Source organism: Aegilops tauschii, chromosome 6 (genome assembly GCF_002575655.3).
Source record: "Aegilops tauschii subsp. strangulata cultivar AL8/78 chromosome 6, Aet v6.0, whole genome shotgun sequence".
NCBI classification, from domain to species: Eukaryota; Viridiplantae; Streptophyta; class Magnoliopsida; order Poales; family Poaceae; genus Aegilops; species Aegilops tauschii.
The window spans coordinates 13234576-13248667 of NC_053040.3; the positions used below are offsets into that span (position 1 = coordinate 13234576).

The 14092-nt window shown below is 42.5% G+C and overlaps 1 protein-coding gene across 1 annotated transcript; it reads right to left on the bottom strand.

Annotated features, from left to right (window-relative positions):
- Nucleotides 1-263: 263 nt before the first annotated feature.
- Nucleotides 264-4822, bottom strand: LOC109784578 (ruBisCO large subunit-binding protein subunit beta, chloroplastic). The gene is made up of 15 exons (XM_020343177.4): nt 4746-4822; nt 4434-4646; nt 4195-4320; nt 3966-4103; nt 3774-3869; nt 3197-3439; nt 2855-3089; nt 2608-2777; nt 2387-2464; nt 2183-2254; nt 1531-1635; nt 1319-1411; nt 1142-1234; nt 659-782; nt 264-568 (listed from the first exon to the last, which is right to left on the bottom strand). The coding sequence occupies exons 2-15, from the start codon at nt 4641-4643 to the stop codon at nt 555-557; spliced, it is 1797 nt and encodes a 598-aa protein (XP_020198766.1). The 5' UTR covers nt 4644-4646; nt 4746-4822; the 3' UTR covers nt 264-554.
- Nucleotides 4823-14092: the final 9270 nt, after the last annotated feature.

Genomic DNA, 14092 nt, shown 5'->3' on the forward strand with positions numbered 1-14092 from the left:
AAAATGATGGGAGACATTGGATTGCACTGCCTCAGACCCTTCCTAGTCTGAAAGCAATGACCAATATCATCATTGTCTTTAATCACCAATTCGCCATGTTACCGCTTATGAGGAACCTTGCAATCAAGTCGCACCACTGTGGCACGAAACCTTCCTTGCAAAGAGTCTACCGAATCCAGATATGAAAGATCATCATTGCCACAAGCCTACGCTCAGTTAAGGAACACATGCACAAAAGGAACAACTGTGAGTATTGCGAAACCTTTCATGCGAAGAGTATACCGAGTCCATATATGGAACGTCGTCATTACCACAAGCCTACGCTTGTTTAAGGAACAAATGCTCGAAAAGAACAACTGTGAATGGTATGTAGCTACAATATTCCATGCAACTAATCATCATTCACTTTTAGGACTATAAAACAAACTATTCATTGCGGCTTTGACTCGCCACAACAGCAAGTAATAAATTTATTTCTCAAAACATAACGCAGTAGTTCTGCCTCTGATATAGCATGCTGCCGAGGCACAGGAATGCATAGCTCTTGTCCTAAATTAGAATCCATAACCTGTACAAAAAATTAAAACAAGTTAGTAAGACCATATTGATTCCTGAGTAAGAAATAGCAGACGATGATGAGCAGATTGTCTCTGTATACCTGAACCGCACATCGGGTTCACAACAGGTGCACACTTAGGCGCCCTTATGTCGACGACAACAGCGTCCGAGGTGATGAAAGTTTTCGCCACTGATGCAGCATGCTCCAAGCAACACCTCACCACCTGTTTGCGCAACATCCAGTTAATTTTTGTTTGAGCTTGATGCTTATGCACAGAAAGGAGGGTAAAGAAAATAGTTGGATGCAAATAAGGAGGTACATAGAATCCCCCTTAGAAAGGTCTCATCAAACTGGTCACCCCTTCAAAGTTTATGGGTTCCATGCTTATTGTTTCAGCATAGTTACAAATACAATTATATGTCAGTTAGGATAAACACCCAATCGCCATTTCCCGACAAAACATAATGGACTCTAGGATTTTTCAGGTACATTATCTTGAAAAAAGTGTACCATAGCATCCTCATATGAGAGTATCGGTTATATGACGTGGTCAAAGAGAACATTGCTTCTGCAAGCACATACCTTGGTTGGATCAATAATACCAGCAGCCATCAAATCCTCGTAGTTTCCTGTAGCGGCATTGTAACCATAGCTGGAGTTGTCAATGGCAAGGACCTGAATGCAGGCAAGTTCCAAATTGGTTATGCTCAAGTTTTTGAATATCAAATTCATATTTGAAAACAAATTTGAGTTCCAAACCTTCTCAATAACTACGCTGCCATTAATGCCAGCATTTTCTGCAATCAGTTTAAGTGGATAACTTAAGGACTTCCTCACAATTTCAGCCCCAACCTTGAAAATACGAAGAGGTGATTAGTTCAGTGCGAGGGAAGAAAACAACGCCTTGAACTAAATACAGAATTCCGTTATTGAAACCTTGCGAAAGAGGATCCCATTAACTTTTTTCATACCTTCTGTTCATCATTCTCAAGGGTTTGTTTAATAGCATCCACTTTTGATGCAAGCCTTACGAGGGTACAACCACCACCAACTACAATACCTTCCTCAACAGCCGCCTGCCCACAAAGAAAGGTAGTCAATTAACAAAGAAATGAGTACATATAGGTTTTGTTGTAAAGTAAAATCAACACAATTCTAGAATGCACTAGAAGGCCCTCTGAATGATATCAAAGGTACACAAATCCCTTTTTCTTTTCCTTCTAAGGGCCTCTTTGATTCGTAGGATTTCCAAAACGCGGGAATAGGAAAAACATGGGATTAGAGTGGAATGTCGTCTTGAATCCTACAGGATTGTACGAGTGTTTGATTGTGCATAGAAAAAACTTAGGATTCTTTAAAAGAGGTTTGAGTGGATGGAATGTTTCCTATGAAATCTAGTGCAAATAAATCCTACGGAAAAATTCCTATGGTTTACAATCCTACGAATCAAACAACCAAGATAGGAAAAATTCCTAAGGATTAGAATCCTCCAAAATTCCTTTGAGAATCCTTTGAATCAAAGAAGCCCTAAACTAGCTGCTCTCGCTCTACCAGTTCGTACTGAACTTTCACTTTCATTTATAGGCAAAAACCAATTGGAATTTAACCAGGAGAAAACATTACCTTTGTTGCATTCAGCGCGTCTTCGACCCTCAGTTTCTTTTCCTTTAGCTCGGTTTCAGTCTGTGCTCCTACCTACAAACCAGATATATTATGTTATAGCTATTGTATTCTGCTAATGCAACCTAAAAAGTGCACTACTGGGTGTATTTCTGGAATTGTTGCCTAGTACATCAATAGATATCTCAGCGTGAACATCGGCTGTACCTGAATGATAGCAACACCACCATATAATTTGGCTATCCTCTCTTTTAGCTTTTCTTTTTCATATTCATGTTCAGTAGCCTGAAAAAAAAAGTTTCGGAACAAAATTTTAGTCAGGGTATTTTCATCCACACTTAAGTGAGACACACACTTGCGCGCGACAAGCTAATTGAACTATATATGCTGGAAATATGGAGCATCCAATAAGTTCACAATATACAGACCTCAATCTGGTTCTTGATTTGTGTCACCCTTTTGATTACTTCCTCTTGTGTAGTACCATCTCCAATTATTGTTGTTGAATCCTTAGTAATTACAACCTTGGCAGCAGTTCCTAGGACAGTTTTGTCTGCTTTATGCAGGGGCACTCCAAATTCGTCTCTGATGACAGTGCCTGCATGAAGAACGACCGTTATAACTGAACAAGTATCACAACGGGACGCATCGTGTCACACCAAACATCAAGCCCACCTCCTGTCAGAGTGGCGATGTCATCGAGGTATTGACTCCTGCGCTCCCCGAAACCAGGGGCTCTTATAGCAGCAATCTGTAGTGAGCCTCTAAGCCTGTTGAGCACGAGGGCTGCAAGAGCTTCCTGCTCAATGTCCTCTGCAATTATTAGAACTGGATATCCACTCGTAATAGCATCCTCTAGAATAGCGATGAGATCTTTGGCGCTGTTAATTTTCTTGTCCACGAGAAGGAGCTGAGCAATATATTATAAATATATCAGCTTAAGAGCACATAACTCATGGAGATTGTGCTAACTGAAGTAAGTAGACGAACTGCATGCCAAGACAATGTGCGACAGACCTTGCAATTGTTATACTCCACTGTCATTCTTTCACCGTCGGTCACAAAGTAGGGAGAAATATAGCCGCGGTCGAATCGCATCCCTTCGACCACATAGAGGCTGTTTTCAGAACTCTTTCCTTCTTCGAGCGTGACTACCCCATGTCGCCCAACCTTGCTCACAGCATCAGCTATAATGTTGCCAATTGCATAATCATTTCCAGCACTTACAGCAGCAACATCGACAAGTTCACTATCTTTGACCTGCAGTATTTAATGCAACTTGGCAAATTTGAATTTCAAATAGAGAGTACTCCCTTTAAAAATTAATATATGAGATTCAAATGAGGATTAGGGCTCCTGAAAATGATAACAATGGGCTAATATCTCATGAATGGTAGTTAGGGCATAGGGGTGAGTCATCTGCTCCATTCATAATTAGCATAGGGAGCAGAAGTTACTATAATTAATCTGATGCATTTTCTTGTTGCATTACAAGATTGGTCGAGTATTTATCATAGGATGATAGAGGAAATGTGATATAGAATTCAGAATGAATGTATTTTCGGAACTGAACAATGGATTAGCAAATCTAAACCTCCTTGGACATCTTTTGGAGCTCATAGACTAGCGCTTTGGCTGTTTTCTCGATACCACGGGCAATCTGTACTGGATTAGCACCAGCACCTACAATCTGGAGAAAGTAAAGAAATCTAACATTATTTACCGTCGAATATATAAAATAGTTATGCTATAAAAGACAAGACACAAGATATTTGTATTGGTGTACCTTAACACCCTCGGTGATCATCCCTTGAGCAAGGATGACCGATGTGGTTGTACCATCACCAGCCAAGTCATTTGTCTTAGCAGCAGCTTGCCTAACCAATTTAGCTCCAATATTTTCGACGGGGTCTTCGAGCTCAACCTGGTCGATAGCCAACAACGTCAAAAGTTCATACCACGGATTCAACTTACATTAGGATTGCATGGTAAGAATAAACCGTAATGACACGTACCTCTTTTGCTACCGTAACACCGTCATTAACGATTCTAGGTGGCCCGTACTTGCTCTCAAGGACAACATTCCGTCCTTTTGGACCAAGAGTAACTCCAACCAGGTTTGCGAGCTTATTCACTCCATTCTGATAGGGAAATATGCAATCAGAAATTGGCATAGAAAACCAAAAATACAGAACGACATAGACGATATATAGTAGCATTATTTAATTGAGGGTGATTAGATTGTACAACTCACTTGCAGCTTCCTCATAGCCGACCCATCCTTGTTGAAATACAGTTCCTTTGCGGCGTTCACTCTGAAATTGCACCTTCTCCTAGGCCTGATTTCCTGGGGAAGTGAAACAAATGTGGGCGAAACCAGGGAAAGAGCCTTCTTGGTGGAGAATCCGGTAGGAGCGGCAGCACTGAGGCCGCATGTGGAGATGCCACAAAATGGTGAAGCCATAGTCTATATCAATGTCACAAAAGTTTAAATAATTTATGTTAGAATGCTGAACATCACAATAGCAGGGAGAGGGAAGGAGGGAGTTGTCGGATCGATCGATACCTGGTTACTCTGATCTCGTCTTGTGCTCCACCTTCCTTGTGTAGGGTTTAGTGGAGGTTTCTTTGGTTTGTCGTTTAACTCATCATCCTTCTCCTCTCTTAAATAGCCAACGGAGCAAAGGAGGCAAAGGTTGAGAGAGAAATAGGTAAAGGCTGAATGCCGTTGGGCCCTTTGGAGCATGTGGAGTCTTCATTACGGGATGATATCTCAGTCTTCTTTCGTTTTAGTGATGATGCCACGTATAGGATAATTACTAACCTGTAAGAGACAGAGAAATGAAAAAATAGTTGTGATTTCCTTATTACTTAACTAAGAGATGATCTCTTAGAACCGGAGATAAAACAATGTTTTCGTTCCTTATCCTAAATGTCATCTCTTAGTCATATACTAACGTAAAACATGTTTTTCTTTTTTCATCTCTAGACTAGATTACGGGGATGATCAAGAGAAGACCATCTTCTCAACATTGTACATGCACTTAATTAGTACTCCCTCCGTCCCATAAGATCGTTTTGCAAGCTAGGGAGTACTAGTTTACGAGCTACTCCCTTAATGATCTAAACGCTCTTATATTTTTTACGGAGGGAGTACTCAGCTCATTAAGCTCGTGCTTGCTATGTCTGGTAAGCTTAACAAGCGAAAACCCTGCTCGCAGTCGTCGGAAGCGTGTTAAGGTGGCGAGTACCCGTGAGCGCTAGTTAACACTTAACGCGCACTACTGCATATATCTAACAGGAATCCAAATTCTTCTACAATTTGGCCAAAAAATTAGATATTAGATTCTGGAACTAACCATACATTGAACTCCTACGGGCTGGGTTGGGTTGATTAGATGGTGTAACTTAAGATAAGAATATGTGGTGTGTTGTTTTAACTAGCTTAACGTGAAACTCGTTAAGCTTAACGAGCTAAAACCGATTATTTGCTTAATTCATTTAGAAGCTAGCTATTGGCTATTGAGCACTCATTAAGCTCACAAGCTGAGAACTTTGTGTCCACCCCTAGTCTATCCACGTTGTACTGGAAGAAAATAGAACTCTCTATCTCTCTCCCTCTCTCCTTGCTTTTTCTTTGCTAGAACTCGCTTCCTCTCCCTTTGCTTGCTAGACGGACAAAGTTACTTGTGGCAAGTTCTTTATGTCGAGGTAGTGTCTGTTCACCGTGCCGACAAAATTGTGGCCCCTTCTGTAAATACGGCAAGCATCTACACGTCGAAGGATTTGGGTTGGTTTGGCGAAATCAAGGAGACACATCAGACTGGCATCCCCATTCTGAACTGCCTTCTCATATATTTCATCAAGAGGAGGATACAGCACTGGATGCATGCATGGATTGCAATCGATGAGTAGGCGTATACATGCATGAGAGATACTTGTGCACGTGGAGATCATTTCGTATTTTTAAGAGGACCAGAAGATGCAGCTCGGTTTGTTTGCTGAGGAAATATTTGTACGACCGGGATGCTCGCACAGAAAAGAGCACCTCCTCCTTCAAGAAAGAAAGTTAGGGCTCGTGCCTCTCGCCGGCACCAGTGCAGGTCTGTCTGTTCTCCGGTGCCCCTAGGGCCATGCAGGCGCGGTGGATTCTGGCAAGGGCCGCCGGGAGGTCTCCGTTTTTAGTCGTTTTTTCAATCTTGTTAAAGTTTGTGTCCTGCTCAGAAAGGCCAGACAACGGCGGCTCCCTGAAGATGGAATAAAGGTATCCCCGCCTAGCCCCCGTTTCGACGGTGCGTCTAGCATCGTTGGTGGACGTGTGGAGGTGTGTCTCCGGCAAACGATCTATCTTTGGTGGATTTGCTCGGATCTCGTCGTTGTTCGTCTACGTTCGTGTGTCTTCGGTTTGGATCCTTCAGATCTACGTTATTCTTCATCGCGGCGGTTGCCGTTCTGGGGTGCTGGTCCTATGGGGCCTTAGCACAACGACTTTCCGACTGTCTACTACAACAAGTTGTGCCTGACTCCAGCGATGGAGGAGCGATGACAGCGGCGCGCCTTCGGCTCGCTTCAGTGCTTGTAGTCGCCGCTAGGTGGTCTACGGATCTGGATGTAATTTTTATTTCTGGTGTTCGTTGTATTGCCATGATTGAAGATGAATATATTGGAAGTTTTCCCGCAAAAAATAAAAAGATTTGTACGACCACGGCACAGAACATAACTGTGATCTATCTAGCTTGCTCGCGGTCCATATATGTACATGTGTGTACGTAGCTTTTTTTCCTTATTAAGACAGTCTTTTCTTTTGTCTTATCAACCATAGCTTTATTTTCTTTTAACCCAAAGGTGCATATAGCTAGATAGATATAGTACATAGAATGCCGGGCATTGGATGCTTTCCTGCCGGAACGAGCAAAGCTACTACTCCCAAAAGGGCATAACAGAACAGTGACCTATCTTTCTAGCTAGACCATAGCTTTGTCGGTCCATATATGTGTGCAAGTATTGAGCAGATTTGGGAGGAAGGAATCACTGATGAACTGGTACGGACGGATCACTCGTGGTCTTCATTGATTTGGAGGAAAATTAGAGGGGTATAAATTTTTCCTGCAACACTAGTATTTACCCCTTTGATTCACAAGAATAGATAGATGGAAAACCAGAGGTTTTTTTTCCTTGGTCTCATCTCCAGTGGAGAAGTACGTACAAGAATGAAAAAAAATTCCACCCACTCGTCATTTTTTAGAATTCCTGTGCACACATTGAATCAAGCAAATAGTTGCAGCCAAAACGGAGTTTTGAGCTGATAATGGACACCTTTACAATTCCCGTGGTATCTCTTTGCCTGCAAATTAAGAGCAATTTTAGCATGCTCCCTCTTATCTCCTCTTTTCACATGGGAGGTAGGAAGGTAAGAGTTACTCGGACCCACTACTTAATGAAATCAACGGCTCAGATCTATTAAATTAATACTCTTACCTCCCTTGATATGCTGCATTTGTCTTGTCCTTGTCCCCAAGTTTCTAGTGCCTGTGTTTTTTCTTGTTTTCTTTCTTTTTGGGTTTTCATTCGGTTTTCCCTGATTAGCCGAGAATGTTAGGTTTCCAGGTCAGATTTTCCTTATAAACTAGACCAGCTCTCTTCTTCTTAATAAGATGCAGGAACTCCCTGCCCCTCTCGAGGTGTTCTCGAAAAAAAAAGAGGAGGTAAGAGGGAGCATGTTAAAATTTGCTGCAAATTAAACGATATAATTTTCTAGAGTTCCTTTTTCTTCAATCGTGTGTTTTTCCTATCCCATTGCTACATTTCTACATTTCTTTTTTCAGTTCCTCCATTTTTCCTATCCTGTCAGTCAAAGAAGCCGTAGTGTTCAATATGATGCATTCTAGCTAGAAGTAGCTAGTTAGGTTTCGATCATATTTGCTGTGATGTGCGTAATGGCTCAGAATGGTCTAAAGATAAGAATGATTCGACTATTGGAGATCGGTTCACGTCACTCATTTGTATAACTATTGTTTTTTCATTAATGACTGCTATGCCAAATACGTCATGTTATGGGATTCTTTGGACTACAAGATCAAACCAAGTAGTAGACCGGGGTCTCATAGATAATGTTCAAGAAATTGGGATAACTTAGCAACCTGTTTTAATCTTTGGCTTGACTCTTTTCCATTATTCTTTAGTTTCCCACTTTCTCTAATAAGTGCAGTTACTATGGCGCCGCAACAAGAAAACTCAGAAAAGTACAAATTATTAAGATTTATTTTTGAAAAGGTAAAAGTTATACGAATTTAAAATAAAATTAATAAACTAAAGAACCACAATGTTTTTTGACATTGAAGTATATATTTTTGGAACTGCCAGTCAAAAAGGAAACCACTTTTTCCTAGTTGTATGTGAAAGATATCACCCAATATTTATTGCTGCAAATCAATCATTCCTTCTTATTTTTCCTAGTATTTATGCTTAGGAACTCAAGTTCTGAATTATTTTTTACTTCATTTTGTCTAATGCTGATAAGACAACAATTTTTAAACCTTTTTGTCTGTATGTATTTTAGATTTTTTTAATAATGTATAACATAATGTTAAATATAGAATATCCAAAAAGGTTTCCCATTTATATCTATTTATATATCAATTATGCTCCAACCAAATGCAAATTTGACCTAAATTTCCAGTTAAATGCTGACTTTCTTTGCCAGCCGACCCAACACCCTGTCTCTTCAGGAGGAAAGCTTGCTTGCGTACCTTACTTGAAAACAAAAAGCTTGAGTTGTACCCGAAGCGGAAGATTTGATGAGCCAATGCTTGCTCTCTGACTGCTCTTATCACTTCTTCTTGACCTCTGCTGTCAATGTTCTGAGTGCCGCCCCTGTCCCTAAACTTATGGATTATAGAGCCTGATTCAAGCATTTGAAAGTCTAAAGTAAACCTGGATTGTCAAACGGGACACCCAAGCTTCTTTACCGAAGAACAGAATAATCTGTTGCACCTAGGAAACCCTAGGTAGGAGTACATCTTTTTCTACGTATGTATGTTTGTGCCAGACAGAAAGGTTAACTCAGAACCTAAAGTACCAAAGAAACAATTAAGTCTTTTCTAGGGTGATTGCACCGACAACCGTGCCAAGGAACATGTAAAACAGTTCGACCAAATGGGATCATCGTGATCATAGCTACTACCGTAGAGCTGAACGCCAAGCTATAGCTTTTGCTTTTCTTTCTTTCAAACCCAAAAATCACTGAAACTACTATACAGTGTCGACCATTGGGTGCTTTCCCTTCCGAAACGAGCACCGCTGCTGCTGCTACTACTACTTACGTACGTACATGCTTGGTTGAACAGTAGTTTCAAACAAAAATAGAAATAAATTTCAAAAAACTGATTTGTTTTTGGCATGCAAGATGCTCGAATGCGCAAGGTGTTTGCAAAATTTCATTATTTTTGGATATGTGAAGAGATCATGGCAAAAGAAAAAGTCCAAACACCAGAAATTTTTGCACGCACCTTGCACATATAATCATTTTACATAATTTTTTTTTAAAAAAGGAGGACCTTACAAAGTAGTACAACAATATACCTGAATCCGCCATCTTAGCAACATCTGCCACTAGTCCTACCATATGATGAAGGGGGGCAAGCTGGGCCAAATACCCAGACCTCTCACCTAAGCCTAACATCTAAAGCCGGAGGCCCCGACCGAGCCACATACCGGATCCGGGGCACAATCCGGTCCGACACACTCACATGTGTCGTCGCCGCCATCTCCCACTGGTCCATCTTCAGAGCAGACTGAGGTGCCAACCTTGGCAGGTTCCTCCGCCATCGACGCCACCATGACGCCAAACGACGACCACCATCTACGCTAGTCCATCTCCAAGCAGAAGGAGCGCTACCACAGGACGAAGACCGGTGGAGAATAGATGAAACGCCACACACATTGCCGCCGCCAAACACCTCACACGCACCGCAAAGTGCCCACCATGCTTCCGGGAACCCCGGGCGACGCCTTCAAGAAGGAGCGCGACGGAAGTACGACGCCGTCGCCCGCAAGGGGAACTAGAGCTTTTGCCCAAAGGAAGAGCACAATGAAAGACGGGAGAGAACCTCGACAAGGCCTCCAAGAAGGGGACCGACGCCCAGCAAAGGCGCCGCCATTGTCGTGGCCTCCACCGACGGCCAAGGGTTTCCCCCGGTCCCGCCCCATCCCATCCACCCGGCCAAAGACCTGGCCAGGGGAGCGCACGCAGCCAGAGAAGGCGTTGGACTTCATCGAAGCAGGCACGCCGGATGACGGGGCACCCCGACCCACTGTAGTAGACGTTCACCGAGACCTCACCGCCCGCACGGCCGAAGTCGCGGACCACCAGCACCCACGGCCCTCGCCCGCCGAAGAGGCAACGCCGTCCACACCGCCCGAGGCCGCCGCCCTGGCATCCACCCACCGCACACATCCTGTCAAAACATGGAGAAAAACCCACACCGCCGCCACCAGGGAGCACCACACCGCGAAAACCCAAGCCGGGCAGGACGAGGCAAGGCCACGCCGGCCAGATCCGGGCCACATAAAAAAACAATTTTTGAGTTATTTTTGAATTTATTGTTCATCAGTGGGTGCAGCTGAGCCCGGGCTTCGAATTGCTCTGTCCAGAATATGGCACTTTGCGGGGGTATGTTTTTGTTTTGAAACTGCAGTTTCTGGTGGGCTTCATTTCCTGGAGAAGTATGTGGGTTATACACAGCGGAGACCTCCTAATCAGTGTCTTCACGCCAACTTTTTTTTTTGAGGGGGTGTCTTCACGCCAACTAACCTCCGTAGTGGCCGCAGGTCCTCTCGTGGGCCACAGCTCTGTTTGTTTTTCATTCACTTGCTTTTTTTCTTGGTTACTTCTGTCTTGTTCACTAAAAAAGCGGTGTTCCCCTAAAAAGAAACTAAGAAGCGGTGTTGATTTACATTATAAAATGTTCATAGTTTTTAAAAAGTTTGTGAGCGTAAAAAAGCTCATAAATGTATAAAAAGGTAACGTACCTGAAAAAAGTTCATGAAATTTGAAAAAAGTTCATGAATCTGAAACAAATTGTAGAGGTGAAATTTTTTCATGGATTTATAAAAATTTCATGAATTTTAAAAAAGTTAAAGAACAAGAAAAAAGTATATGAATTCCAAAAGCGTTGTGAATTTTTAAGAAGTTTGTGAAATTTGAATAATGTTCATAAATTTGTAAAATTGTACAAAAATTTGAAAAAATGTAACAAACTAAAAAAATCTTCACAAATTTGATGTTCATGAATTTAAAAATAGTTCATGAATTTTAAGAAGTCAATAATTTGAAGAAAAAACATGAATTTTAAAGAAACTAATGAATTAAAAAAATATCTCATGAATTTGGAAAAAATCATGAATTTTAAAATCTTCACGAATTTTAAATAGTTCTTGAATTTCATGAAGAATTCTGTCCTAGAAAAACCAGAAAAAACCGTGCTTAAAACTGGCCGAGATGCTTCTTGAAGCTTCCCGAAACCAGGATGAGCTTCAGACAAACAAAGTGCTAAAACATTTAGATGAGCCGGCCCACTGAGAATACTAGCGAATGGGTGGGTGCAAGCTTCATACAGATTTGCGTATATTTGGGAGAGCAACTAGTTAACAAGCGCTCCTTCGGGAGCCTCGCAACGATCAGCGCGACTTGGCGCGCTCTCAGCCATTCGTCACGTGTCGCGCTCTGGACTGACGCTTCCTCCGGATTTTTTTAATTATTTTTCCGCACGCGTTTTCGGCTTTTTAAACGGTTTTTTTCGACTTTTTGGTTTTCCCCCGTCTTCCTTAGCTTTTCGATCAAAAAAATTAAAAAAGAAATTTTTTTTACGCAAAAAAACGTGTTTTCTTTTTTTTTTCTTTCGCGAAAGTCACGGTTTTTCTTCCGCAAGAGGCACGGTTGTGCTTTAGCGAGAGTCACGGCCGTGCCTTTCAGAAACGGAAAAAACGCGTTTTCTATTTTTTTTCTTTCGCGAGAGTCACGGTTTAGCTTCCGCGAGAGGCACGGTTGTGCTTTAGCGAGAGTCACGGCCGTTCCTTTCGGAAACGGAAAAAAACGTATTTTCTGTTTTTTTTTCTTTCGCGAGAGTCACGGTTTTGCTTCCGCGAGAGGCACGGTTGTGCTTTCGCGAGAGTCATGGCCGTGCCTCTCGGAAAGGGAAAAACAAAACGCGTTTTCTGTTTTTTTCTTTCGCGAGAGTCACGATTTTGCTTCCGCGAGAGGCACGGTAGTGCTTTCGCGAGAGTCACGGCCGTGCCTCTCGGAAAGGGAAAAAATACGCGTTTTTGTTTTCTTTTTCTTTCGCGAGAGTCACGGTTTTGCTTTCACGAGAGGCACGGTTGTGCTTCCGCGAGAGTCACGGCCGTGCCTCTCGGAAACGAAAAAAATAATGTGTTTTCTGTTTTTTTTTCCTTCCACGAGAGTCACGGTTTTGCTTCCACGAGAGGCACGGTTGTGATTTCGCGAGAGGCACGAGCGTGCCTCTTTCGGAAAGGGAAAAAACCGTGCTTCCGGTTTGGTTTTTTTGCCCAGTTTTTTCGTCCGTTTTTTTGTGAAAAAAAAGTTCGTCAAAACCTATCAACATGGGATTTAGTTTTGAAGATCTCAACGCGAGGAATCCAATGATGAAAACCGTTCGAGATTTGGACGCACGATTTAAGAGATAAAATGTTTTGATTAAACGGATCTACGAAAAAAAGGGAAAACTCCCAGGGAGCGACCATCTCATATTAGTTGTACCCAGAATCTAGGAAACTGCCGTAATAATCAAACTCCATAAATCATATGCATTTTCATTTTTAGTTCTTGTATTACAACTTTAAGTATTCACGTTCCATATAACCGGTTCGCATCGAAATAAACTGTAAACTATTCCCGCAACAAAGTGTGTGGTATCATCTGGTATATATATAACGGAATATGGTTCCCGTAGTACCACGACACGAGGGACGGAATATGGTTGATCCAATATCTACTAACGGTTCTCAAAGAGTGTGCATGCATTGGTAGACATGTACTATACTCTTTTTCAACTAAAGAAATAATAAAGACTAAAAACATGTACACATACTATATGCTTGAAAATCTTGGAGAATGATTATGTTTAACATTTTTTTACATAAAATTATTTATTTCTGCTAGTTGAAAGTGCTTTTCACGTCAAGATTAAGCTTTGACTTACAAAAAGAGACAATGAGAGAATTTCTGTCTACATGGAGAGAAAAGGAGATAATGTACAATGGGATGCAGTTTTTTTTAGAGGATGAGCATAATTCCTCTAAAAAAAAAGGTCTTGTTACTACAAGGCAAACAGGTGGAAATAACATTGCCACTTAGCGAAATGCATTCATGCGCGAGGCATGTGAAGCTGGCGCGAGCAAATTAGGCACGGAGGTACCCAAATGCATATTCATTCGCAGCGCATGCGAAGCGGCCACGAGCAAATTAAGCATGGAGTTGGAGGTAGGTATAGCTGCCGGAGGCGTGCTGCATGCATGTTCAGGTATATACCATCTGCTGCAAAGCCAGCCACACCCCATCCCCAGTTTCCCGCACACCTCGCGAAGGTAGCAGCATATTCTCCATGGCGGCGGCCAAGATCTCCGTCCTCCTGGCCGCGACGGCCCTCTTCACTGCGGCAGGGGCGGCGGACCCCCAACCCCACCAACTCGCAATGGGAGCCCAGTGCTGGCAGTGCTACGCTCCTCCTGCATGCACACATGCGACGGCTACAGTGTGGCCCCCGCCCCCTATGTCAACCGTACTCAGCCAGCAGCTGCCCACGACACAACCGTCGACGATGGTGCAGCGGCCGCCGCCTCCGTCCCTGTCAACTCTACCGATGGTACTGCCATCCACAAAACCGACGGTGCAGT